This window comes from Amphibalanus amphitrite, unplaced genomic scaffold (assembly GCF_019059575.1).
Source record: "Amphibalanus amphitrite isolate SeventyFive unplaced genomic scaffold, NRLGWU_Aamphi_draft 000394F_arrow, whole genome shotgun sequence".
Lineage (NCBI taxonomy): Eukaryota > Metazoa > Arthropoda > Thecostraca > Balanomorpha > Balanidae > Amphibalanus > Amphibalanus amphitrite.
This window is the reverse complement of record NW_024881888.1, coordinates 457,431-483,167: the sequence shown is the minus strand read 5'-3', so window position 1 is coordinate 483,167 and position 25,737 is coordinate 457,431. Positions and strand designations below refer to the sequence as shown.

The window sequence follows — 25,737 nt, the reverse complement described above, 5'->3', positions numbered from 1 at the left end:
CCCCTAGGATTCCGCTAAAAATCCCTACATAGGGGTAACTTGGGGCGTAGAGTCGCGTGGTGCAATCCGTTAAACACTACACCTAATACTTTTCCCGCTAGAGGGCAGCAAAGTTCCAGCGACAGATTCGCCGGACCCCTAGGATTCCGCTGAAAATCCCTACATAGGGGTAACTTGGGGCGTAGAGTCGCGTGGTGCAATTCGTTAAACCCTACACCTAATACTTTTCCCGCTAGAGGGCAGCAAAATTCCAGCGACAGATTCGCCGGACCCCTAGGATTCCGCTGAAAATCCCTACATAGGCGTAACTTAGGGCGTAGAGTCGCGTGGTGCAATCCGTTAAACCCTACACCTTATACTTTTCCCGCTAGAGGGCAGCAAAGTTCCAGCGATAGATTCGCCGGACCACTAGGATTCCGCTGAAATAGGGGTAACTTGGTCGCCGGACCCCTGGGATTCCGCTGAAAATCACTACATAGGGGTAACGTGGGGCGTAGAGTCGCGTGGTGCAATCCGTTAAACCCTACACCTAATACTTTTCCCGCTAGAGGGCAGCAAAGTTCCAGCGACAGATTCGCCGGACCACTAGGATTCCGCTGAAATAGGGGTAACTTGGTCGCCGGACCCCTGGGATTCCGCTGAAAATCACTACATAGGAGTAACTTGGGGCGTAGAGTCGCGTGGTGCAATCCGTTAAACCCTACACCTTATACTTTTCCCGCTAGAGGGCAGCAAAGTTCCAGCGACAGATTCGCCGGACCCCTAGGATTCCGCTGAAAATCCCTACATAGGGGTAACTTGGGGCGTAGAGTCGCGTGGTGTAATCCGTTAAACCCTACACCTAATACTTTTCCCGCTAGAGGGCAGCAAAGTTCCAGCGACAGATTCGCCGGACCCCTAGGAATCCGCTGAAAATCCCTATATAGGGGTAACTTGGGGCGTAGAGTCGCGTGGTGCAATCCGTTAAACCATACACCTAATACTTTTCCCGCCAGAGGGCAGCAAAGTTCCAGCGACGGATTCGCCGGACCCCTAGGAATCCGCTGAAAATCCCTTTATAGGGGTAACTTGGGGCGTAGAGTCGCTTGGTGCAATCTGTTAAACCCTACACCTAATACTTTTCCCGCTAGAGGGCAGCAAAGTTCCAGCGACAGATTCGCCGGACCCCTAGGATTCCGCTGAAAATCACTACACAGGGGTAACTTGGGGCGTAGAGTCGCGTGGTGCAATCCGTTAAACCCTACACCTAATACTTTTCCCGCTAGAGGGCAGCAAAGTTCCAGCGACAGATTCGCCGGACCACTAGGATTCCGCTGAAATAGGGGTAACTTGGTCGCCGGACCCCTGGGATTCCGCTGAAAATACCTACATAGGGGTAACTTGGGGCGTAGAGTCGCGTGGTGCAATCCGTTAAACCCTACACCTAATACTTTTCCCGCTAGAGGGCAGCAAATTTCCAGCGACAGATTCGCCGGACCCCTAGGAATCCGCTGAAAATCCCTACATAGGGGTAACTTGGGGCGTAGAGTCGCGTGGTGTAATCCGTTAAACGCTACACCTAATACTTTTCCCGCTAGAGGGCAGCAAAGTTCCAGCGACAGATTCGCCGGACCCCTAGGATTCCGCTGAAAATCCCTATATAGGGGTAACTTGGGGCGTAGAGTCGCGTGGTGCAATCCGTTAAACCTTACACCTAATACTTTTCCCGCTAGAGGGCAGCAAAGTTCCAGCGACAGATTCGCCGGACCCCTAGGATTCCACTGAAAATCCCTACATAGGGGTAACTTGGGGCGTAGAGTCGCGTGGTGCAATCCGTTAAACCTTACAACTTATACTTTTCCCGCTAGAGGGCAGCAAAGTTCCAGCGACAGATTCGCCGGACCACTAGGATTCCGCTGAAATAGGGGTAACTTGGTCGCCGGACCCCTGGGATTCCGCTGAAAATCACTACATAGGGGTAACTTGGGGCGTAGAGTCGCGTGGTGCAATCCGTTAAACCCTACACCTAATACTTTTCCCGCTAGAGGGCAGCAAAGTTCCAGCGACAGATTCGCCGGACCACTATGGATTCCGCTGAAATAGGGGTAACTTGGTCGCCGGACCCCTGGGATTCCGCTGAAAATCACTACACAGGAGTAACTTGGGGCGTAGAGTCGCGTGGTGCAATCCGTTAAACCCTACACCTTATACTTTTCCCGCTAGAGGGCAGCAAAGTTCCAGCGACAGATTCGCCGGACCCCTAGGATTCCGCTGAAAATCCCTACATAGGGGTAACTTGGGGTGTAGAGTCGCGTGGTGTAATCCGTTAAACCCTACACCTAATACATTTCCCGCTAGAGGGCAGCAAAGTTCCAGCGACAGATTCGCCGGACCCCTAGGAATCCGCTGAAAATCCCTATATAGGGGTAACTGGGGGCGTTAAGTCGCGTGGTGCAATCCGTTAAACCCTACACCTAATACTTTTCCCGCTAGAGGGCAGCAAAGTTCCAGCGACGGATTCGCCGGACCCCTAGGAATCCGCTGAAAATCCCTTTATAAGGGTAACTTGGGGCGTAGAGTCGCGTGGTGCAATCCGTTAAACCCTAAACCTAATAATTTTCCCGCTAGAGGGCAGCAAAGTTCCAGCGACAGATTCGCCGGACCCCTAGGATTTCGCTGAAAATCACTACACAGGGGTAACTTGGGGCGTAGTGGTCCGGCGAATCTGTCGCTGGAACTTTGCTGCCCTCTAGCGGGAAAAGTATAAGGTGTAGGGTTTAACGGATTGCACCACGCGACTCTACGCCCCAAGTTACTCCTATGTAGTGATTTTCAGCGGAATCCCAGGGGTACGGCGACCATGTTACCCCTATTTCAGCGGAATCCTAGTGGTCCGGCGAATCTGTCGCTGGAACTTTGCTGCCCTCTAGCGGGAAAAGTATAAGGTGTAGGTCTTAACGGATTGCACCACGCGACTCTACGCCCCAAGTTACGCCTATGTAGGGATTTTCATCGGAATCCTAGGGGTCCGGCGAATCTGTCGCTGGAACTTTGCTGCCCTCTAGCGGGAAAATTATTAGGTGTAGGGTTTAACGGATTGCACCACGCGACTCTACGCCCCAAGTTACGCCTATGTAGGGATTTTCATCGGAATCCTAGGGGTCCGGCGAATCTGTCGCTGGAACTTTGCTGCCCTCTAGCGGGAAAAGTATTAGATGTAGGGTTTTAACGGATTGCACCACGCGACTCTACGCCCCAAGTTACCCCTATATAGGGATTTTCAGCGGATTCCTAGGGGTCCGGCGAATCTGTCGCTGGAACTTTGCTGCCCTCTAGCGGGAAAAGTATTAGGTGTAGGGTTTAACGGATTGCACCACGCGACTCTACGCCCCATGTTACCCCTATGTAGGGATTTTCAGCGGAATCCTAGGGGTCCGGCGAATCTGTCGCTGGAACTTTGCTGCCCTCTAGCGGGAAAAGTATAAGGTGTAGGGTTTAACGGATTGCACCACGCGACTCTACGCCCCAAGTTACTCCTATGTAGTGATTTTCAGCGGAATCCCAGGGGTCCGGCGACCAAGTTACCCCTATTTCAGCGGAATCCTAGTGGTCCGGCGAATCTGTCGCTGGAACTTTGCTGCCCTCTAGCGGGAAAAGTATTAGGTGTAGGGTTTAACGGATTGCACCACGCGACTCTACGCCCCAAGTTACCCCTATGTAGGGATTTTCAGCGGAATCCTAGGGGTCCGGCGAATCTGTCGCTGGAACTTTGCTGCCCTCTAGCGGGAAAAGTATTAGGTGTAGGGTTTAACGGATTGCACCACGCGACTCTACGCCCCAAGTTACTCCTATGTAGGGATTTTCAGCGGAATCCCAGGGGTCCGGCGACCAAGTTACCCCTATTTCAGCGGAATCCTAGTGGTCCGGCGAATCTGTCGCTGGAACTTTGCTGCCCTCTAGCGGGAAAAGTATTAGGTGTAGGGTTTAACGGATTGCACCACGCGACTCTACGCCCCAAGTTACGCCTATGTAGGGATTTTCATCGGAATCCTAGGGGTCCGGCGAATCTGTCGCTGGAACTTTGCTGCCCTCTAGCGGGAAAAGTATTAGGTGTAGGGTTTAACGGATTGCTTCACGCGACTCTACGCCTCAAGTTACCCCTATATAGGGATTTTCAGCGGATTCCTAGGGGTCCGGTGAATCTGTCGCTGGAACTTTGCTGCCCTCTAGCGGAAAAAGTATTAGGTGTAGGGTTTAACGGATTGCACCACGCGACTCTACGCCCCAAGTTACCCCTATGTAGGGATTTTCAGCGGAATCCTAGGGGTCCGGCGAATCTGTCGCTGGAACTTTGCTGCCCTCTAGCGGGAAAAGTATAAGGTGTAGGGTTTAACGGACTGCACCACGCGACTCTACGCCCCAAGTTACTCCTATGTAGTGATTTTCAGCGGAATCCCAGGGGTACGGCGACCAAGTTACCCCTATTTCAGCGGAATCCTAGTGGTCCGGCGAATCTGTCGCTGGAACTTTGCTGCCCTCTAGCGGGAAAAGTATAAGGTGTAGGGTTTAACGGATTGCACCACGCGACTCTACGCCCCAAGTTACGCCTATGTAGGGATTTTCATCGGAATCCTAGGGGTCCGGCGAATCTGTCGCTGGAACTTTGCTGCCCTCTAGCGGGAAAAGTATTAGGTGTAGGGTTTAACGGATAGCACCACGCGACTCACCGCCCCAAGTTACGCCTATGTAGGGATTTTCAGCGGAATCCTAGGGGTCCGGCGAATCTGTCGCTGGAACTTTGCTGCCCTCTAGCGGGAAAAGTATTAGATGTAGGGTTTAACGGATTGCACCACGCGACTCTACGCCCCAAGTTACCCCTATATAGGGATTTTCAGCGGATTCCTAGGGGTCCGGCGAATCTGTCGCTGGAACTTTGCTGCCCTCTAGCGGGAAAAGTATTAGGTGTATGGTTTAACGGATTGCACCACGCGACTCTACGCCCCATGTTACCCCTATGAAGGGATTTTCAGCGGAATCCTAGGGGTCCGGCGAATCTGTCGCTGGAACTTTGCTGCCCTCTAGCGGGAAAAGTATAAGGTGTAGGGTTTAACGGATTGCACCACGCGACTCTACGCCCCAAGTTACTCCTATGTAGGGATTTTCAGCGGAATCCCAGGGGTCCGGCGACCAAGTTACCCCTATTTCAGCGGAATCCTAGTGGTCCGGCGAATCTGTCGCTGGAACTTTGCTGCCCTCTAGCGGGAAAAGTATTAGGTGTAGGGTTTAACGGATTGCACCACGCGACTCTACGCCCCAAGTTACGCCTATGTAGGGATTTTCAGCGGAATCCTAGGGGTCCGGTGAATCTGTCGCTGGAACTTTGCTGCCCTCTAGCGGGAAAAGTATTAGGTGTAGGGTTTAACGGATTGCATCACGCGACTCTACGCCCCAAGTTACCCCTATATAGGGATTTTCAGCGGATTCCTAGGGGTCCGGCGAATCTGTCGCTGGAACTTTGCTGCCCTCTAGCGAGAAAAGTATTAGGTGTATGGTTTAACGGATTGCACCACGCGACTCTACGTCCCAAGTTACCCCTATATAGGGATTTTCAGCGGATTCCTAGGGGTCCGGCGAATCTGTCGCTGGAACTTTGCTGCCCTCTAGCGGGAAAAGTATTAGATGTAGGGTTTAACAGATTGCATCACGCGACTCTACGCCCCAAGTTACCCCTATGTAGGGATTTTCAGCGGAATCCTAGGTCCGGCGAATCTTTCGCTGGAACTTTGCTGCCCTCTAGCGAGAAAAGTATAAGGTGTAGGGTTTAACGGATTGCACCACGCGACTCTACGCCCCAAGTTACTCCTATGTAGTGATTTTCAGCGGAATCCCAGGGGTCCGGCGACCAAGTTACCCCTATTTCAGCGGAATCCTAGTGGTCCGGCGAATCTGTCGCTGGAACTTTGCTGCCCTCTAGCGGGAAAAGTATTGGGCGTAGGGTTTAACGGATTGCACCACGCGACTCTACGCCCCAAGTTACGCCTATGTAGGGATTTTCATCGGAATCCTAGGGGTCCGGCGAATCTGTCGCTGGAACTTTGCTGCCCTCTAGCGGGAAAAGTATTAGATGTATGGTTTAACGGATTGCACCACGCGACTCTACGCCCCAAGTTACCCCTATATAGGGATTTTCAGCGGATTCCTAGGGGTCCGGCGAATCTGTCGCTGGAACTTTGCTGCCCTCTAGCGAGAAAAGTATTAGGTGTAGGGTTTAACGGATTGCACCACGCGACTCTACGCCCCAAGTTACGCCTATGTAGGGATTTTCATCGGAATCCTAGAGGTCCGGCGAATCTGTCGCTGGAACTTTGCTGCCCTCTAGCGGGAAAAGTATAAGGTGTAGGGTTTAACGGATTGCACCACGCGACTCTACGCCCCAAGTTACGCCTATGTAGGGATTTTCATCGGAATCCTAGGGGTCCGGCGAATCTGTCGCTGGAACTTTGCTGCCCTCTAGCGGGAAAAGTATTAGGTGTAGGGTTTAACGGATAGCACCACGCGACTCTACGCCCCAAGTTACGCCTATGTAGGGATTTTCAGCGGAATCCTAGGGGTCCGGCGAATCTGTCGCTGGAACTTTGCTGCCCTCTAGCGGGAAAAGTATTAGGTGTAGGGTTTAACGGATTGCACCACGCGACTCTACGCCCCAAGTTACCCCTATATAGGGATTTTCAGCGGATTCCTAGGGGTCCGGCGAATCTGTCGCTGGAACTTTGCTGCCCTCTAGCGGGAAAAGTATTAGGTGTATGGTTTAACGGATTGCACCACGCGACTCTACGCCCCATGTTACCCCTATGAAGGGATTTTCAGCGGAATCCTAGGGGTCCGGCGAATCTGTCGCTGGAACTTTGCTGCCCTCTAGCGGGAAAAGTATAAGGTGTAGGGTTTAACGGATTGCACCACGCGACTCTACGCCCCAAGTTACTCCTATGTAGGGATTTTCAGCGGAATCCCAGGGGTCCGGCGACCAAGTTACCCCTATTTCAGCGGAATCCTAGTGGTCCGGCGAATCTGTCGCTGGAACTTTGCTGCCCTCTAGCGGGAAAAGTATTAGGTGTAGGGTTTAACGGATTGCACCACGCGACTCTACGCCCCAAGTTACGCCTATGTAGGGATTTTCAGCGGAATCCTAGGGGTCCGGCGAATCTGTCGCTGGAACTTTGCTGCCCTCTAGCGGGAAAAGTATTATGTGTAGGGTTTAACGGATTGCTTCACGCGACTCTACGCCCCAAGTTACCCCTATATAGGGATTTTCAGCGGATTCCTAGGGGTCCGGCGAATCTGTCGCTGGAACTTTGCTGCCCTCTAGCGGGAAAAGTATTAGGTGTAGGGTTTAACGGATTGCACCACGCGACTCTACGCCCCAAGTTACCCCTATGTAGGGATTTTCAGCGGAATCCTAGGGGTCCGGCGAATCTGTCGCTGGAACTTTGCTGCCCTCTAGCGGGAAAAGTATTAGGTGTAGGGTTTAACGGATTGCACCACGCGACTCTACGCCCCAAGTTACCCCTATGTAGGGATTTTCAGCGGATTCCTAGGGGTCCGGCGAATCTGTCGCTGGAACTTTGCTGCCCTCTAGCGGGAAAAGTATTAGGTGTAGGGTTTAACGGATTGCACCACGCGACTCTACGCCCCAAGTTACGCCTATGTAGGGATTTTCAGCGGAATCCTAGTGGTCCGGCGAATCTGTCGCTGGAACTAAGCTGCCCTCTAGCGGGAAAAGTATAAGGTGTAGGGTTTAACGGATTGCACCACGCGACTCTACGCCCCAAGTTACGCCTATGTAGGGATTTTCAGCGGAATCCTAGGGGTCCGGCGAATCTGTCGCTGGAACTTCGCTGCCCTCTAGCGGGAAAAGTATAAGGTTTAGGGTTTAACGGATTGCACCACGCGACTCTACGCCCCAAGTTACTCCTATGTAGTGATTTTTAGCGGAATCCCAGGGGTCCGGGAACTTAGTTACCCCTATTTCAGCGGAATCCTAGTGGTCCGGCGAATCTGTCGCTGGAACTTTGCTGCCCTCTAGCGGGAAAAGTATTAGGTGTAGGGTTTAACGGATTGCACCACGCGACTCTACGCCCCAAGTTACGCCTATGTAGGGATTTTCAGCGGAATCCTAGGGGTCCGGCGAATCTGTCGCTGGAACTTTGCTGCCCTCTAGCGGGAAAAGTATTTGATGTAGGGTTTAACGGATTGCACCATGCGACTCTACGCCCCAAGACACCCCTATATAGGGATTTTCAGCGGATTCCTAGGGGTCCGGCGAATCTGTCGCTGGAACTTTGCTGCCCTCTAGCGGGAAAAGTATTAGGTGTAGGGTTTAACGGATTGCACCACGCGACTCTACGCCCCAAGTTACCCCTATGTAGGGATTTTCAGCGGAATCCTAGGGGTCCGGCGAATCTGTCGCTGGAACTTTGCTGCCCTCTAGCGGGAAAAGTATTAGGTGTAGGGTTTAACGAATTGCACCACGCGACTCTACGCCCCAAGTTACCCCTACATAGGGATTTTCAGCGGATTCCTAGGGGTCCGGCGAATCTGTCGCTGGAACTTTGCTGCCCTCTAGCGGGAAAAGTATTAGGTGTAGGGTTTAACGGATTGCACCACGCGACTCTACGCCCCAAGTTACCCCTATGTAGGGATTTTCAGCGGAATCCTAGGGGTCCGCGAATCTGTCGCTGAACGTCAATGTCAATAATTCGCTAAGTATACAGACGTACATCATTCATAATAAAGCATACTAACACGCCGCTTTAGACAATTGCGGCGTCGAGTGGCGCGCTGCTAGCGCTCTTTTTCGATCGCAGAGACCCTGCACGCGCGCGAGCACACTACGTCACGTCCGGGGGGCACAGGTATATGAAAAATCGCAGTGACGTAACACTTTTCTCGCTTCTCATTGGTCAATAGCCCGTTGCCGGGGTAACGTGCACGTATGTGAGCGCCGGCAAGAGTACTAGCCGGCCGCCGATCAGGGCTCAAGGTTAGACGATGATGTACCAACCCGCCGACGACACGATCTTATGACGTCATTACTGATCAACAAGTGTAAACACAGTCTGTTTCCTGGAATATGACGTCACTGAGTGAATATAGCAAGCTGCGGTGGAGACGTTTCGGCTGGTAGGCGTAAATATCGTGTAGATGAAAGGAGTAGTAGATGGTCTGAGTATATGGCGGCGCAGATTCCTCTATCCAATGATTTTTTTTTTTGTTCATGTCGCGGGTAACAATTGATTCGTACCGCGCAGCGGTGCGCACATGGACTGAAGGGATTCTACGGATCAGACAGGTAAGGAGATACAGAAGGAGTGACTTTGAAGTGGTCGATAGATATTGAAACCGGAATTACACAAGGAGGGAAAGATCTAAGGATGGATGCTAGCCGAAGAGGAGGTATGTTGCAACACTTTCATGTGTTTTTGACTCTGCTGATACGTCTAAGTCTACTAGGATTGGAACTGTCTCACGTTACGGAAGAAGTAAGTATGTTAGGCAGATATCGGAACGAAGAACGCCATAAGACGCCCAAGCTGAGAGGTGAGTCGGAGAGAGACGGGGCGAGGGAGCGCCCCGCCCAAGGTGAGTGACAAATACGAAGAAGATGATAGAATAATAAGGCGAGGAGTAATACCGCCGGGATGAGGTAAGTGATAAGTCCACCGTCGGAAAGATCGCAGCATACATCACTCATGACGCTAACGCGCTTGAAAACACATCTGCAGGACAGAATTCCACGGCGTCGGATAAAATTGCAGGATAGATTCAGTCATGGAGTCTTTCGAATCACACCGGTCAATGATTCAAAGGCGCCACTTGCGGGTGCCATGATTGCATGAGAGTACTGAGTAGGTACCTGTCTATGAGCCCGGTAAGACTGCGGTCGTCGGGGTAGCAGGCTTGTGTCCACCGGTTCGTTAGGTTAAAACGCGTAAGACGGTCTCTCACAGAAGGGCTGCAAGGGTCAGTAACCAACGTCCGGCCGCGGGGTTTTAGTAGGGAAACAGAGATGTGCCGTGAGCGGCAGAGGTTGACGGACCAATCATAAGCCACCGAGGAACGCTAATAACTGACGCTAACCGCGTCGATCTTTAGACAAGTAATCGGGGTCAAATGATGTAGGTGTTCGAAGGGAATGGGCCGGCAGAGATTGATTGAACCAATCACACCCATCGACGAACGCTAATAATGTAATCGCTACCTGCGTTGCACCTTTAGACAAGTAATCAGGGTCAAGTGATGTAGGTGTTCGAGGATATTGGGCCAGCGAGCCCAAGAGGTGCTAGGAAGAGCACACACGATTCCAATGTTGGAATGTGGCGCGATAAGTCGTTGGGAGGTAAGAGTAAGCCTAGATGAAATTCACACTAATCACGGAGTCTATTGAACAAATTGCGTTTATTGTCCCTGATATGTACCGCTGGAGGGAGTTAGAATAATTGCTGGGAGGGACTGAGAGGTCGACGCGAGATCAAATTTATTGTAGTGGAATGAGAGAGGTATGACAAAGAGAGTGGGTCTGAGGGAGATTGAGGTATGCGTCATATAGTGTAAGGACCAGCGGGAGATCTAATCTCAGCATTGAGGGCGACATTAAATGGGGATGTACTCGATTATCTTTGGGATGATAGGCATAAGAAAGGGAGAGAATGGTGGGTAGCTATCAGGTATCAGATGGTGGCTTCAGGTTATGTCCTCAAGGGAGGCATCAAAATTATATGCTTTGGGGAGACTTCCGTGTCCTAAATTCCTTATGAGACAGATACCATCCTAGGCAGTGAAGACTATATGTTGACAAGCGACAAGCCAGCCTCATTATAAATATTGTTTGTGACGAGCCCCAGGCGCAAGGAACGGTGGCGGAAAGGAATCGGTCAGCTTGAAACCAACGGACCGACCAGCAATTGGAAATGGGTGTGTAATTACGTTTGAACAAGAGAGAAATCAAACAGCAAGAAAATCAACTCATTAATCAACCATTTGAGGATCTACCAGCCGAAAACACTCACCTGAGGTCGTTCCAGAGCACGGCGCAGGTCGGCAACCATCTCGGACAGAAAACACCCCCGATGAACGAAATTTTATTAAACAATATTTTTTTTTTTTTGAAAACATACTCCCCACCGCTTCCGGACCCCCAGGGGGCACCATCACACTACTTTGAAGCCGAAAATATAAAGAAAAGGGGTTCTGAGTCGCGACGGCGCTGTTCCGACTGCAACTCTAAATCTGACGTCGGCCTGCTGATCGGCTCCGACTCCGACTCTGACTCCGGACCAGTGCACTGCCATAAGATAAACGTATCACTTGCCGGTACGGGGATGGACGCAACTCTCCCGACTCTCGGACTGCTTTGGTAGCTAGACTCTGCAACATTCGTTGGAGTCTGCTAAAATTTTCAGCATCTTATGGAGGGGCAGGGAGAGAGAGAGAGAGAGAGAGAGAGAGAGAGAGAGAGAGAGGGAGAGAGAGAGAGAGAGAGAGAGAGAGAGAGAGAGAGAGAGAGAGAGAGAGAGAGAGAGAGAGAGAGAGAGAGAGAGAGAGAGAGAGAGAGAGAGAGAGAGAGAGAGAGAGAGAGAGAGAGAGAGAGAGAGAGAGAGAGAGAGAGAGAGAGAGAGACAGAGAGACAGAGAGACAGAGAGACAGGGAGACAGGGAGACAGGGAGACGGAGAGAGAGGGAGGGAGACGGAGAGAGAGGGAGGGAGAGAGACAGAGAGGGAGGGAGAGAGAGAGGGAGGAAGAGAGGAGTTTTGATAGATCGTTAAACGAATAAAATTCACACTATACAGTCCCGTATGATCTCAACTCTCATCCTGAGCTGAACAGTGAACAGTGAGCACTCAGGAACTGAAATTGATTAACCCTCGCCGGCACAGGCCATTTTGCGTCCTTCGACGGCACAAGGGGGGATTGGTACGACCCCCCCGTGTTTGGCCCCTGATTGAGCTGGAGCTTCGCAGAAAAAACGAGCGTGTTGCCCGTCACGAGAGGAAGCCGATGATACCCAATTTTAAGGTCCTGGGTCATCGGGTGACCTTCCAGGTCAGGTCAATGACCCGAAAACCGGGAAAATCGGGACCTGTTAGAAAGTCTTAAAGTGTGGCTGCTATGTGGTTTTCCGGGGTGCTGATCACGAATATCGTATTAGTTTTGATCAGAGATGATGTCTCTAAGCATTTAGACCAGGTCGGGTCAGGTCAGGTCAGGTCAACCGGTAGGGGTTGTGACGGGTATTCGTAATACGTGTCAACCGCCTCTGACAGCTTCGTAACATGTTACGAAGGCACCAAAACTACTTCGTAAATGTTCAAATGGTTGCTAAATTCGAATTCAGCTCCAAAAACTAGCCTAGAAACATGTAAAACTCGAAAAAGTGAACCGAGGTCACCCGAGGTCACCAAAGGTCAATGACCTGACCTGATCTTCAGGTGACCTTGACACCCACCCTAATGTATGTTATTCGAGAAAAACCTTAGGGGGGTGCATCAACCCCCCCTGTGCCGGCGAGGGTTAATATGCCGCTACCTGTTAATACCCATTATCTCAGTGACCTCCCGCATAAATCCGCATAATTCGTGTTTGGTATACAATTATCAAAGTGATCGTATCCTCTACCTGGAAGTAGGCGCTACGAACAATTGCTTGGCCATTCGATCGTAAAAAAGAAAATATTTGCCTGCAAGTTTTATGGATAGGAAACAAAGGAGTATAATGGGCTAGTTATTTTGTGATGTTTTTATGTAGCAGCCATTGGTGGTCTATAGTTTGAATGGTTCGTAACTTTTTTGGCATGATAGTGATTATACTTGTAACCAAGACTACTTTACTACTCCTTGTAATGAGATGGAAGAAAAGAAGACGAAAAACACCCAAGTGTAGGATTTGCTTTGGCTTCCTTTAGTTATGAGCAAAAGCCGCAAAAGGTTTCCATTCCATCTTACTTCCATTGGCTTTCGCTTTTCGTGTTTCAACCTCAACAAGGGTGGTGAGAATGGGATTTCTTTTTTATCTCGCATTAATAAATCCGAAACAAATTACCTTATCCTAAGTTACTGGATCAATCGATCAGCTTTTAACCCATAGTTCTGAGATTTTCACATTTATTCTGTTCCGTTCCATGATCGTAACTTATTGTTCAATATGTGTCATGTTCTGATAACAATGCAAGCAGTCGCGCTCATCCTTTAGATTGGCTACGTCTGTCTTTTCGTCGAGAATAAAACAGTTCCAAGGGTGAACCGGCAACCGGGGGATCGGCCGGGCCGGTCAAGTTCTCCACTCGTGCTCGCAGACGGCCCGTGCCCCCGGGCGACAGGCGCCGCAGCGGGGTGGAAAGAGTAAGGGAGAGCGGCACCCCACGCGACCTGCCCGGTCACTCTCTCCTGGCTCACTGCCGTCACGTGCTCTGGGGCTCTCAAACCACCGAGCTCCCGACCTTTAGTTCGCCGGGCCGCCGCAGCCCATGCTGCGGTACTTTCAAGACAGACTGTACAGTGGATCTAGTAAGGATCTCCAGACGTTACTAGATGGCGTTGAGCCTCAGTCGAGTCCATGTGAAATTCAAGGAGAGGTCACTACCGAGCTGGGCCCGATGGGGAGGTGGGCGGAGGGGGGGGGACAGTTGGCGAGGTCACGGTGCGGGTGACCTGTCAAACAGCCCCGGCGCGGTGGGGCACTGCCGCAGGCAAATGACGCACTCCAGCGTTATATCGCGGTGGTGGGCCGGGCGGCCGGTTAGCTTGGCTGCTTGGAAGGAAAGGATAATGAGGCATGGATTTGCTGTGGCCGGCTCATCTACTGTCAACTATGATGCACCCAAGATAATGCAAATGTGATGTTGGTAATGCAGCTGGCAATGGAATGCCAGCGATTGCTCCGAGCGCCCAGTATCTATAAGGATTACGATTATCTATGTCTCCTAAAATTTCCATTGAATATAATTCAAGCACTAGAAAGATCGTATCGTTTACCAGTTTTTTGACCGGCTGGCGTTTCTTGCGTAGAACGCCCTTTGGCACATAATTATCACGCAGGTGATTTTTTTTTCTGGTAAGATGGGCCTTCAAGGTCAAATCAAGTCGTTAAGAGAAGATGAGGAAAAGTGGACGAATGCCACATTTTTTGTGCATAAAGTCTCGAGTTAAAAACAAAGTTATTATACGTGTAAGCTAAAAAACAATAAGATCAGTTAATAAAAAATATTTGGCCCGAAATTAGCCTCTGTTTTGTCTGACCATGATTGCGTGTAAGACACCGGTCCAACTGGGTTCAGCCCAGCCTGGTTCGGCTTCCCCTTTTTTAATATAAATTTGGCCCGAACCTTTTGAATGAAAGGAATCACAAGGTCCCCGCTAAGCTGAGCTTGTTGCGCTGACTGCCCTCTACCCTCCGATCAAGCAATTCCTGGTTTATGGCAGAATTTAGAGTCCAAATTTTAACGTGCGCACACAGCCGCGCACGGTCGGTCCCCTCACTGACTTCGCCTGGCAGCGGCCTGCCACCAACCACAACCATACCCAAGCTCCAAAACGTCAAGCTCACGCAGCGTTTCGAACCCGGACTTTTACAACCGGGACGTGCGCTCTCATCACACGGAGTCCAACGCTCTACCGACCGAGCTACCGGGACGGACATTTACCTTGGGGTTTCGCCTTGTGACATTGACAGACGTCAGACACTTTGGCCGAACTTTAGCCCAAACACCCAGTAAGCTGCGCAGGGCGATATCCTCTTTAAAAAAGTAAAAATTATCGCTTATCAATGTTTAGCTAAGTTCATTTTGAAGAAAATATTTTTGGTCTTTTTTGGAGTCATTTTAACTCAGTGGCGGCGCCACGAATTTTCGCCAGTGGGGGCAAGCTTGAGGTGACCCGACTGTTGTCTGATACCCCGATCTGCAAAATCCATGAGCACCTTGTTCCTAGATGTTGCCAATTAAAAATTATTATGGTTTCAGGTTTCATGCATATTGCATACGTATTAACCCTCGCGGGCCCGGAACGGGGGAGGGGGGGGGGGGGGGAGGGAGCGTTTTTCGCCTCCCCTGGCGAATATTTGCGATACCTCATGAACGCTTATAAGTAGAAAGACGAAACTTGCTGTACCTTATCCCCCATAAATTTGAAATCTTTTGAAGCAAAACAAATTGGACCTGGCCTTCTTGATAACGTCTCAGGGCCGATTTTTCTAGACTCCTGCACGGCAAACTTTGGTGTGACAGACGCGAACTTCAACCAGCTGCCAAAAACAGAGTCTTGGAGATAAAGATAAATAACGAGCACGGCCGTGTAGCATTTGACCTAGAAAAATACTTAAGTAACTTTGGTGACCTGAGGTCAGAGGTCAGGTCAACGACCCCGAGCTGAGGCTTTAGTTTTTTTTTCGCAAATAACGTCAATAAAATGGTCATAGAGCTACGGCAGCGGTACCTTCGCATTCGTCTGGTCGAGACGCGTCGAATAACATATACCGGGTGGCCCAGAAAAAACGTTCCCAACTTTAAATCAATATTTCTCAGAAAGTGATAATGATACAACATTGAAGCTTCGAATATTCATTGCGGCACACATTTTCAGTAAATAGTGTGATTTTCATGGTGTTCGGTAAGTTACTTTTTAAACGGTTCGTGTCTCAAGCATGCCATGTAAAAATTACTTTTTTGCTCCGATGTTTACTAAAAAATGTGAGTGAACGGGACACTTTCACCCCGCGGCACCGCGGCCTAGAGCCATGCCCATGACTTCTACTGGCAGCTAGTCTCATTGATGGTTCGGGTCTCAGGATGACACATTCCCTCAGGCAACCACGATGGCTCTGTGCCAGCGGCATCGGAAGAAGTTTCCAGTTTTCTAACCATCTTTCGGCTCAAATGCTTTCCTGGCTGACATTCCTGGGAGAAGGTAGCTTTTCAACCAGTTTTTTTTGTCATCTGCTGGCAATGTTGTTTTTGATAAGCTATTCTGTGGTCTTCTGTCACAGGAACCAGTCTGCTTTAGTTTGTTTTCCTTATCCGGTCGATTTACTGTTTGATCTACTGAAAGGAGGGTAATCAGCAGTAATCCATGCACCGTGCCACTCCTGCTCGAAACATGATTTGGTGTTGAAACGAATGGCATCCATGAGCACCATTTTGGCTCAGTATTTGAATATTTGGCACATAAGTGAGACGAAAATATTTAAAATGAGAACAAACGTGTCAGTTTTCATTCACGTGCTCTTTTTTATAACATGGGACGTCTAACCCAATCATCACTATCGTTTGACATCGGCAAAAAAAGCAAAAACGTCTTGTTTAATTCATCTCAAGATTCCCAGCTTGAAAATGATGGTATAGTGTTATAATTTGGCATACCAATGCGCAAAGAAATGACGCAAACTTGATGAAAATTTAGGCTCGTTATTTGTACTCGAATTTAATATATAGGCCTCCAAAGTTCGGAACGTTTTTTCTGGGCCACCCGGTATATTGTTTGGAAAAGGTCAAGTTTTATGTTGACTTCACGTGACCTCGAATGACGTTTGGTTGACTTTGACACATGAAAGGTTGTTTGTGATGATTTCGTAGCCGCTGATCACGATTCTGGGATCCATTTTGCTCTAAGCATTAATTTAGAGCATCAGGATGGCAAAACATGTCTTAATTATTATGCCTGACTTGAATAAGTGAAATAGCCTCTAGCAAGGATACTCTCTTGTGACTTTAACCTTCTAGCAGCCTGGTATCGTAAGCTAAAGCACAAATAGGGGCCCGCTAAGCTTCAAAACATTTCAAAACATCTCGGAATTTAGCATACAAGATATAAGAAAAGTGCGAAGTTTGTGGTAAATTTTGATCACGACCGTGACCTTGACTTTGAATGTTATGCACGTCATCGGAATCCTCAGACTCTCTCATTTCGTTTAACATCCATTTTAGCCGGTTTTATGCACCATGCCGTCCTCTGGAACACGTACTTTGAGACCACTACAAAAGAGCCGGTTTTTGCCTTTGACCCTGACTTTTGACCTTGAAAATTGACCTTACGTCAAAAAGTTAAGGTGCTATAGAATCTTCTCGTAGATACCTTTCGTTTGGTACAATTTTTGGTTCCGTAGCTGCCTTATTTACGGAGTTAGACAGGGGGGAGGGCTACTCCCGGGCTGCGGTGGGTGGGATTAACCCCCCCCCCCCGGGCCCGGGCGAGTCGCGAGCAAATAAAACTATAAAACTAGATTGGGCGAGACACAAACCTGTGAAAATGTTATGTTGAGATGTAAAATGGTGCATTCCTCAAGACAATAATCAGTACCTAGTTCTCTTTTTTACCGTAGTGCGTATATGTGCGATTCTCTCACACACGATTGATACCAGAATACCCGAAGGTTGTTTCTTCATTAGACAAACACTATTCTTTAGAATTGTGTTTTTCTATTGAAAAACAAACTGAGGGTGTTTCCATTTCGGGATAAGCTCCATTAGGGCGATCCACATACATTTCCAGCTAAATCGGATATACATGCCTACCTATCACATTTTGTCATACCTCCCTGAACTCAGTCTCAGTGACAGTCTAAGGGTCCCCAAAAGAGGATGATCTCTTCTCTGGGCGATTTTGACAAACTGCCTCTCAACCTTCTCGAGGTCAAGCTCGAGGGCAGCCTTCTGGTGAACGAAAATGAGTAGGAGAATGAGTGGGAGTACGAGATATGCGACAGACGATCCGAGAACGAACGTTCTGCTGATGCACTTGATACGGGGACCGTCAAAAACAGGCGTACAACTATAACCGCCTATCATGAATGCTGCACCGGTCTTCTGTTCCCATTTCAACATCAGCCAAATTTTGTGGGGGCAAAAACATAGTCTTGCCCCACGGCCTCCTGCCAGTGGGGGCAGTCTGCCCCCACTGCCCCCACGGTGGCGCCGCCCTTGTTTTAACTCTTTTCTTTTCTGATTCTTTCGACCCAATAAAAGCCACCAAAACTGAACGTGCCAAATGAAAAATATCAAACTCAAATAACAGTTTAGAAAAACGTTAGACATCATGCAACTATCGACTGAATAGTTGCATGCTATGAATACGCCCTAGATTTCAATTATCATTGTTCAGCATTTTGGTTGGAACTGGCGCTGCCTCTCGCTTGCCCGTTTGTTTGAGATGATTCCCTTCAGTCGCATTCTTACTGGTTCCACATGAACAGGATACCACCATACCGGAGTGAACGCACCCGCAACCGTCATCCCCTCCCCTCAGCCTCGGCGCAGTGGCGGGCGGCCCTGGGCGGCCGACTCCCGGCGCTACGCACGCCCCATGCGCCGTGATACCGCGTCACTCCCCATCCCTCCTTCCCCCACAATGACCGGTGACCTCGCTTCCCTCGGCTTTTGGACTCGCCCTACCCCGACCGTAGCGCCACGTGGTGGCTCTGGAGATCTAAAATAGACCCACTGTACAGTCTGTCTTAAAAGTACCGCGCAAAGTGACGGTGGATCCATCAAGCCTGACCGAGGAAGGGCCTGCTATAATTTGAAAGTCACCGAACCAATGGAGCTGGGGCAGGCGCGGATACAAGGGGGGGGGGCCATGGGGGCCATGCCCCCCCCCCTTGGCCGATTTTTTTTCAAAAATAAAATAAAAAGTTAAAAAGTTAAAAAGCTGAAAAGGGGGCCTCCTGAAAATAAAGTGGCCGAAATCCGATGAGTTTTTCTTTTTTAACCTACCCACTTAGTTATTTCTTAGAAGACTAGCTGAGAAGACTTCTTTGTTAGAAGATTGGTAAAGCTTTTCATAACTTGGAGGTCTCTTATACTCACAGAGATGACCACTTTTACAGGGCCTCCTAACCTGCACAGAGGGCCTCCAAGCCTGCACAGATGTTGAGATGTTGCCTGAACAGCTAGATAAGCTCAATAGACGCAGTTTTTTTTTGGGGGGGGGGCCAACAAGTGGGAAGATGGGGCCTCCAACAGGTGGGATTATGGGGGGGCTTCCTGGTTTCTAATGGCCCCTCCCTTGGAGATTTTCTGGATCCGCCCCTGAGCTGGGGAATGGACGAGGATGTCCATTGCTTCGGTGACTCAAATTTGGCAGTCCTTCATCGGTCAGGCTTGAATGGATCCACCGTCACTTTGCGCGGTACTTTTAAGACAGACTGTACACTAGTGAGCTTTTACAGCAAAGGCAAATTAGATGATCATTGAAATATTGATACGAGCGAGTAGTGACAGCTGCAGTGCAGCATTCCGCAGAGAGATAAAACTTTTAGCTTTAGCACTTCTCAAGCATCGCAATAATGAATTCCATTGTGATGACACAGCACATCCGCTCTCGGCCTTTCAATTATCTGCCGTCAGCGTCGGCTGTGTCAGCGGAGACGGGGCGGGACTGTGCGGCATAGCTGACCCCGTGGCGGCTCTAAAAATACCCGGCCGTGCCCCTGACAGTTGGCAGCGGCCGTTCCCTGGCACACGTGTCACAACAGAGCGCGTCCAACTGCGACACCTTGGCCGGCACGCCGCCCGCCCGCGCCTGACCGGAGGTGCCGCACCCGTGGAGACATAGGGCAGGGAAAAATACCCTGGATACAATGAACTGGGAGTCAGAAATAGCCACATAACGCCGGTACATAATGCTGAATGGCGGCAAGCATAGCTATCCATGATTTATGAAAGCGAGAGGCCACGCTTGCAGTGGCAATGAATGATGCAATGGAATTTGTTTTCCCAGCGAAATGGAAATCAAAAATGTAGTCGCGTTGTACTGAGCCTAACTATCAAAACTGATACTTGTTTCGTTATATATCTGGTGGCATAACAGAGAACAGTTCAAATGACACAACAAAGTGCAGTGCTGGCACTCGCTGACGTCATTCGCTCCCGTACAGGGTGGCTTGTTGCCAGTGACAACGGTCATCCTCAAGGAGATGTGACGTCAATTGAGGGAACAGAGGGTGACCCCGTTTGCTTTGACAACAACATCCGCCTCCAAAATATATCTGTTCTTAGGCACTGGTGTGCACAACAAAACTGCGCAGCAATCCTTATCGCTATACCAAAACCTTTTTTGCGACAGATAATAACTCAATATTTACTCAATGCATCATTAATCACGATACATGAAAAAGTCATCTGATTGCGATTAGACAATTATATCTTAATAGTTTTCCCAACCTCAGTCTAAGCAAAAACATATGTCCCTCCTCCCCCCCTCCCCAACGACTTACATCTCGAGGTCCTCGCGCGCCCGGGTCAGCTCGCGGTGCAGCTCGTCGTCCAGGTTGAACTGGAGCCGCTCGGGCGGCGTCACGTCGAGCGCCGGCAGTCGGCCGCCGTCGTCAGTCCGGTGCTGCACCAGGTAGTCCATCATGCGCGCCACGGGCACGCCCTCGGCCGGCGAGTGCTCGTACGTGATGCCCACGTTCCCCTCGCAGCCGACCACGAACTGGATGCACTTGTCGAACCAGCGGTTGGCGGAGTTGTAGTCGGCGCCGCCGCCGTGCACGCACTGCAGGGCGGCGGCCGTCTGCCGGTTCACGTCCAGCGGTGCGCTCGGCCCGTCCAGACACACCACGAACAGCGCCGAGTGGATCGCCTCCAGCGAGTGGCGGTTCTCCTTGTCTGCCGCAGCAGGGGAGGATGGGTTAGCTGCGTCTCCGGGGTGGGGTCGGTGGAAGAGGAAGCATAAGGGCTAACAAGGTCAAGAGGTGATGAACAAATCAGGTAGACAACAGGTATGTAAGATTCGCATTTACAGCCAGCTTCATGATCTTGAAGTTATACCATTTATCGCATGAAGCCATTAAAGATCATGCCTTGCATAACTGAAACTTAAATAGGAAATTTAAAAGCTAAAAACGGCTATTACAAACGAAAATGAGGTTCACCTTTGCAGAGTTTCTTGTAGGCCTTTCCCCAGACATTCCGGTTCTCGGTGGTGAGAATGCCGACGCCGGGGGCATCAATCTGCGATGCAGCGGCGATCTGACACAGCTGCTCGTAGATTTGCGCCTCGCTGAGCAGCTTCCGGTGCCGGCCGTACACCCTCAGCGTGAAAAACTGAGACATAGCGACCCACATCGTGTCAGCATAAGAAAATGGCGTGGCCTGCCAACATTCTAGAATATGGCGTAATTTGGCGTGACGGGGCGATTTTCTTATAGCCCAAAATCACAAGACGATGTAAAAACATCAGCGGCGTATATCCTCTCCACGTAAAACCCTGTGACGAAACTGGAGAAAAAAGTAACAGCTGAATGAATGACGACTACGTCATAGATACCACAGCGTCGTGACTGCGTCAAATCTCCAACACCCAATCACCGTCGATTCCCGAGCCAACCCCGCCCCGGAGGGCGACTCACGTGTCCGCGGTGGGCGACCAGCACGTGCTCCGAGGTCGGGTGGAACTGCAGCGTGTCGTGATCGACGCCGGGGATGCGGCACGTGCCCAGCACGTCCTTGTATTGCTGCATGTCCAGCGGATCCGGACCAGCGTACTCCTGAGGCAGCCGGCCCCTGATCGACGGCAGAGCGGCGCTGATGTCAGTTACTGGCCGGGTGAGCGCAATCACAAAGACCCAAAGACCCATAACAAAGTCACTGAGAGCTGATGCGAGCAGAAGCGACTATCATTCCACGCTCCACAACGATGCGTCTGGTAACGTATATTAGCGATTGCCGCACACACAATGATAGTTAAAATCTCGACAGCATTAGCATGTGTCACTCACTCATCCAGCAACTTCTTGAAAGCCATGGCGTCTGAGATGAGGCGCGCAGCATACTTGAGCTGCTGCTGCTGAGTGTCCCACTGCTGCAGTGGCATTACCAGGCCGGGCGAGGACCAGACCACCACTGGGGAGCGGTACTCGAGGTAGGCTGTGTTCAGCCACCAGTCTGCCAGCTGGGGAGGGCAGGGTGGTGTCACAAACAGGAACAGAGAAATGGCAAATGGGGGGGGGGAGCGGCACAACATACATGGAGAACATTACTGGAGGGGGACTGACAGGACATATGAGGAATTAGAGAGAAAAAGAGTGGGAGCAGTATTGTATTGACAATTGCTGACAACTCCACATCACTCATTGTGGCTATTCTGTGTCAGTTAGTCATGCATGACGGAAAATGTTGGGGGCAACTGAAAGTTTAATTAACTCACCAATTTACAATGGCAGGTCAAGATGTCACAGTAGCATACATGACAACTGGGAGTAAAATGACAGATACTCTTGTCCTGGTGCTAACATGCTAACCACATTTAATAAAGAAATGTGTTAGGTGCAAACAATAACACTTCAATGACAGGGCACTAAATGGTCCAAATATAGTAAAGAAGTAACAATAACAATGTTGAATCAGCTCTGGTTCTGGGCACCTGCAGAGAGCTGGTTGTATTGTTCAACAGACAAGACACTCACCCAGTTGTCTGTGTTGTTGTACTTCTTCTCCAAAATGGCCTGCAGCTTCTGCCCTGTGCTGGCCGGCTTCAGGAACTCAGAGACCATCTTCTCCACATTGACCAGCTCATCAGCAGTCACCAGTGGCCTCAGGGACCTGATGGCAGTAAGGTGCTTGATAAACACATGTCAAAGTAAATGCCACTGGTTAAGGCATTAAAATACCTACTGATTAGGTACCCAATCTGACCTGCCAATAGCAATAGTCTTGTAAATAGCTTTCCACAGCAGCTCTAATAATTGCTGGGCTCAAAGTAATTCTAGTATAACATTATGGGCTTACCCTTAAGTCTTACCCTTAACCTTGAAGTTGACTCTGCACAAGAAAACTACTTTTGTAATGGCAAGCCCCATTACATGAGCTGCTGTTGCCCAGACAGACCAATATTAAAGTGATCAAGAACCTGTTCAAGAGCTGATTACACAGCTCACCTCAGGTATTTATTGAGTGTGTTCTCAAGTGCAGGGAGTGGTAGCCGAGGCAGCTGCACAGGAGGCTTTGGCGGAGCAGTGGTGTACTGGGCAGAGTGCTGCAGAAGTGCTGAGAGGCTCGGGTAGGAGAATGGCAGGAAGCTGCGCTGGCACAGCTGCGAGATCACTGATGTGTTCTGCAGCCGCCAGCTGCTTTGCTGGGCCTGCGAACAGACAGAAATGCATCATCACCTTATTAAACACAGCATACACCATGAACTGAAATTATAAAGAAAACACACCCACAGCAGTTCAGAACAGAAGTCAGACAGCACTTCAACTTCTTACATGATTACCTACATCACTGATCACAGTATGTGCCTGTTAAAATATGTGATACAGTATGTATCCAATACTGAATGATCAAATTGATATTAACACAGAACAAACAGCTACGTAGGTACCTGAAATATATATTTATTTATTGCAATTCCGCGTAACTCCGAAATGTATAGAGATAAAACAGTAACACGAGGCAAAGACGACTGACTGACTCACAATGAATGCTGCAGTTCTTCCAGCCCTATGCATCAAAAGTGTCCCCGCCATAGCTTGCGTTCACTAATATTGTAATATTTAATGTTGACTCAAGAAAAGGGAAAAAGTGACCTAACACCTACTATGCCCCACAGCCCAACTATGAGCACAACACAAACAATAACAAAAACAAATCGGAGGGGTGTTCACGGGCACCGCACACTGCTGCGTGCGGTGTGTGCGGTACGTCCAGCAGGCGTGGGGGTAGGGGATGGGTAGGCGGCTCTGACGTCACGGCTGCGTGCGGTGGACGGTCCGCTGTGGCCAGTCCCGACCGGCCACAGCGGTCGCTGTGTGCGGTGACGCAAGGCTGACGTAGGGACGCAGTGGGCGGAGCTTGGAGGCTGTGTGCGGTCCGACCGCACACAGGGTCCGTGAACAGCCCTCGAAGAAATGCAGGTGCGTCACAAACGTCTTTAGGGCGTTGAGTTTCTTAACAGCTTCCATATTACGCTGCCATATAAAACTTCAGCTTTAGGGAGAGTTTTTTTTTTCGCTTTTTCAGCCGCCCGTTATGAATGTGGAAAATGAGAGTGGAATGAAAATAAGCTCTTACATGAGTGTGGACTGTCAACTGTGGAGGGGATCTACCCAAAAAAGCTAGGGTTTGCCATATAACTACTGATGACTGGATTGAGCTTATGTTTGCGGCATTTTTTTCAATGCTCTGGCCGCCGCGCCTCTGGCTTTGTGCGACGTCCATTCATGTCCCGTCCACCGTGAGCCGCTCGCAGGCCGATTATGAGAGAGATGAGCCTTGGACTTATATGTAACACGCCACACACTTGACACACTGCACAGTTATGCCTATCCATACTGCAATGCTGATCATCTCCGCTTAGGTAGCTACGAATGTCGTTCACTTGATAAACTCTTTATCCGGAATGACCGCGGAATGGAACGGTATCGACATTCTAGATTCTATCTCAATCGCAATGTCTATTGACAACGTGGTCGGCTTAGCCAAATTTTTCCCTCTGTTCCCCTATCTCATTGTCATAATATGGACGGCAGGCAGACTGAAATGGCCTAGCAGCTGCAAAGCAAACTTTACCTACTGCATGTGTGAAGTTTAGTTATAGCCGAGAAATTGTGAGTAGGTACAAGTAGTTATGTCCGGTTCACGGTTGACGCTGAACCATGATTTGAGACCCGTCGTCTCCAGACTTCAACAGTTGCAGGGTGATATTTCACAGAGGGAGACGGAGTCAAGTGTCTCGTCTGGCTAACTGGGCCAATATTGCCAGACATGAGACAGCTATTCCGATGGCCACTGGATACTGGCCTAGTTTGTAGAAGGCATGCTATAGGCTGTAGCCACTGGCCAATGGTCGCCGGATACTGACCTCGTTGAACAGGTGGTAGGCTGTGGCCACCGGCTCGTGTGTGGGGGCCGCCTCGAGCTCGGCGGCGACCGCTCGAGCCACCAGAGCCAGCAGACTTCCCCTGCGCAGCTTCCGGTTACGGCTTCCTCCCTTGAGCTCGCGGCCGAACTCGCAGTCCGCGCCCGGCACGCAGGAGCGTGGGAGGCACACCAGCATTGTCGCTGCTTATAAAGCGACAGGAGCTGACCAATTGCACCGTCCAGTCACCAGTCGCTAGCACCGCGGTACCACCAGTCACCTCAGCACGGCGGGGGTAATGCTCTGTCCTGTAGTTTCACCAAACGGCGGCGGAAGTCACCAGCTCGTGGAGACCGTGACCCACAGGCCACACACCAGCACAGCTGGTGACGGCTTGACCGATAGGTCACCAAAGACTCTCGACACAAAAGGTCAGGTTCACTCAGAGCGGGTCAGGAGCACTCGCCGACTCTGGGACAACAGAATCACCGTCCTAGCTGCCGCCGGCACCAGAGTTTGGCTGCCGCAGCTGCTACAAGCTCGTGTATGTACTGAGCTGCCACGCTCGGAGGCAGGGCGGACCTGCCCCCGGCCCGACTGGACCACGGCCAAGCTGTTGACGTCAGAGACGAGCCCAGACGCGCGCGGCAGAGGGCACTGGCTCGATCGATGTGGTGGGCGACCGCGCCGCGAGAAGCCGCCGACGGACCACGCCGGCGGACATGTGACCTGGCCACGGCCGGGAAGGTCGCCAAGGGCAGGCCATATAACTAAAACGGCAGGTGCTGAGGTCGGGTTTAAGGGAAAAGAGCACAAGAGTGTGGACTGGTTAAGAGGAGGCTGACACAAAACAAAACTTGATAAAAGTAAAATGTGTGATACGAAAACATGCAATTTTTTACGGTGAAGATTTGT

General features: G+C 50.3%; 1 protein-coding gene across 2 annotated transcripts in view; it reads right to left on the bottom strand.

Annotated features, from left to right (window-relative positions):
- Positions 1 to 25,529, bottom strand: part of LOC122390381 (carnitine O-acetyltransferase-like) — a 55,341-nt gene extending 29,812 nt beyond the window's left edge. The window contains exons 1-7 of one of the 2 annotated variants that reach the window (XM_043383274.1): positions 24,826 to 25,529; positions 22,904 to 23,106; positions 22,433 to 22,568; positions 21,746 to 21,918; positions 21,377 to 21,530; positions 20,900 to 21,071; positions 20,240 to 20,633 (exon numbers count right to left, since the gene is read on the bottom strand). In XM_043383274.1, coding sequence (XP_043239209.1) covers positions 20,240 to 20,633; positions 20,900 to 21,071; positions 21,377 to 21,530; positions 21,746 to 21,918; positions 22,433 to 22,568; positions 22,904 to 23,106; positions 24,826 to 25,020 — 1,427 coding nt within the window. In that variant the 5' untranslated portion in view covers positions 25,021 to 25,529. Of the gene's footprint in view, positions 1 to 20,239; positions 20,634 to 20,899; positions 21,072 to 21,376; positions 21,531 to 21,745; positions 21,919 to 22,432; positions 22,569 to 22,903; positions 23,107 to 23,440; positions 23,845 to 24,825 lie in introns of those variants that run through there. The other variant, XM_043383275.1, reaches the window with a different exon arrangement.
- Between the last annotated feature and the right edge of the window lie 208 nt (positions 25,530 to 25,737).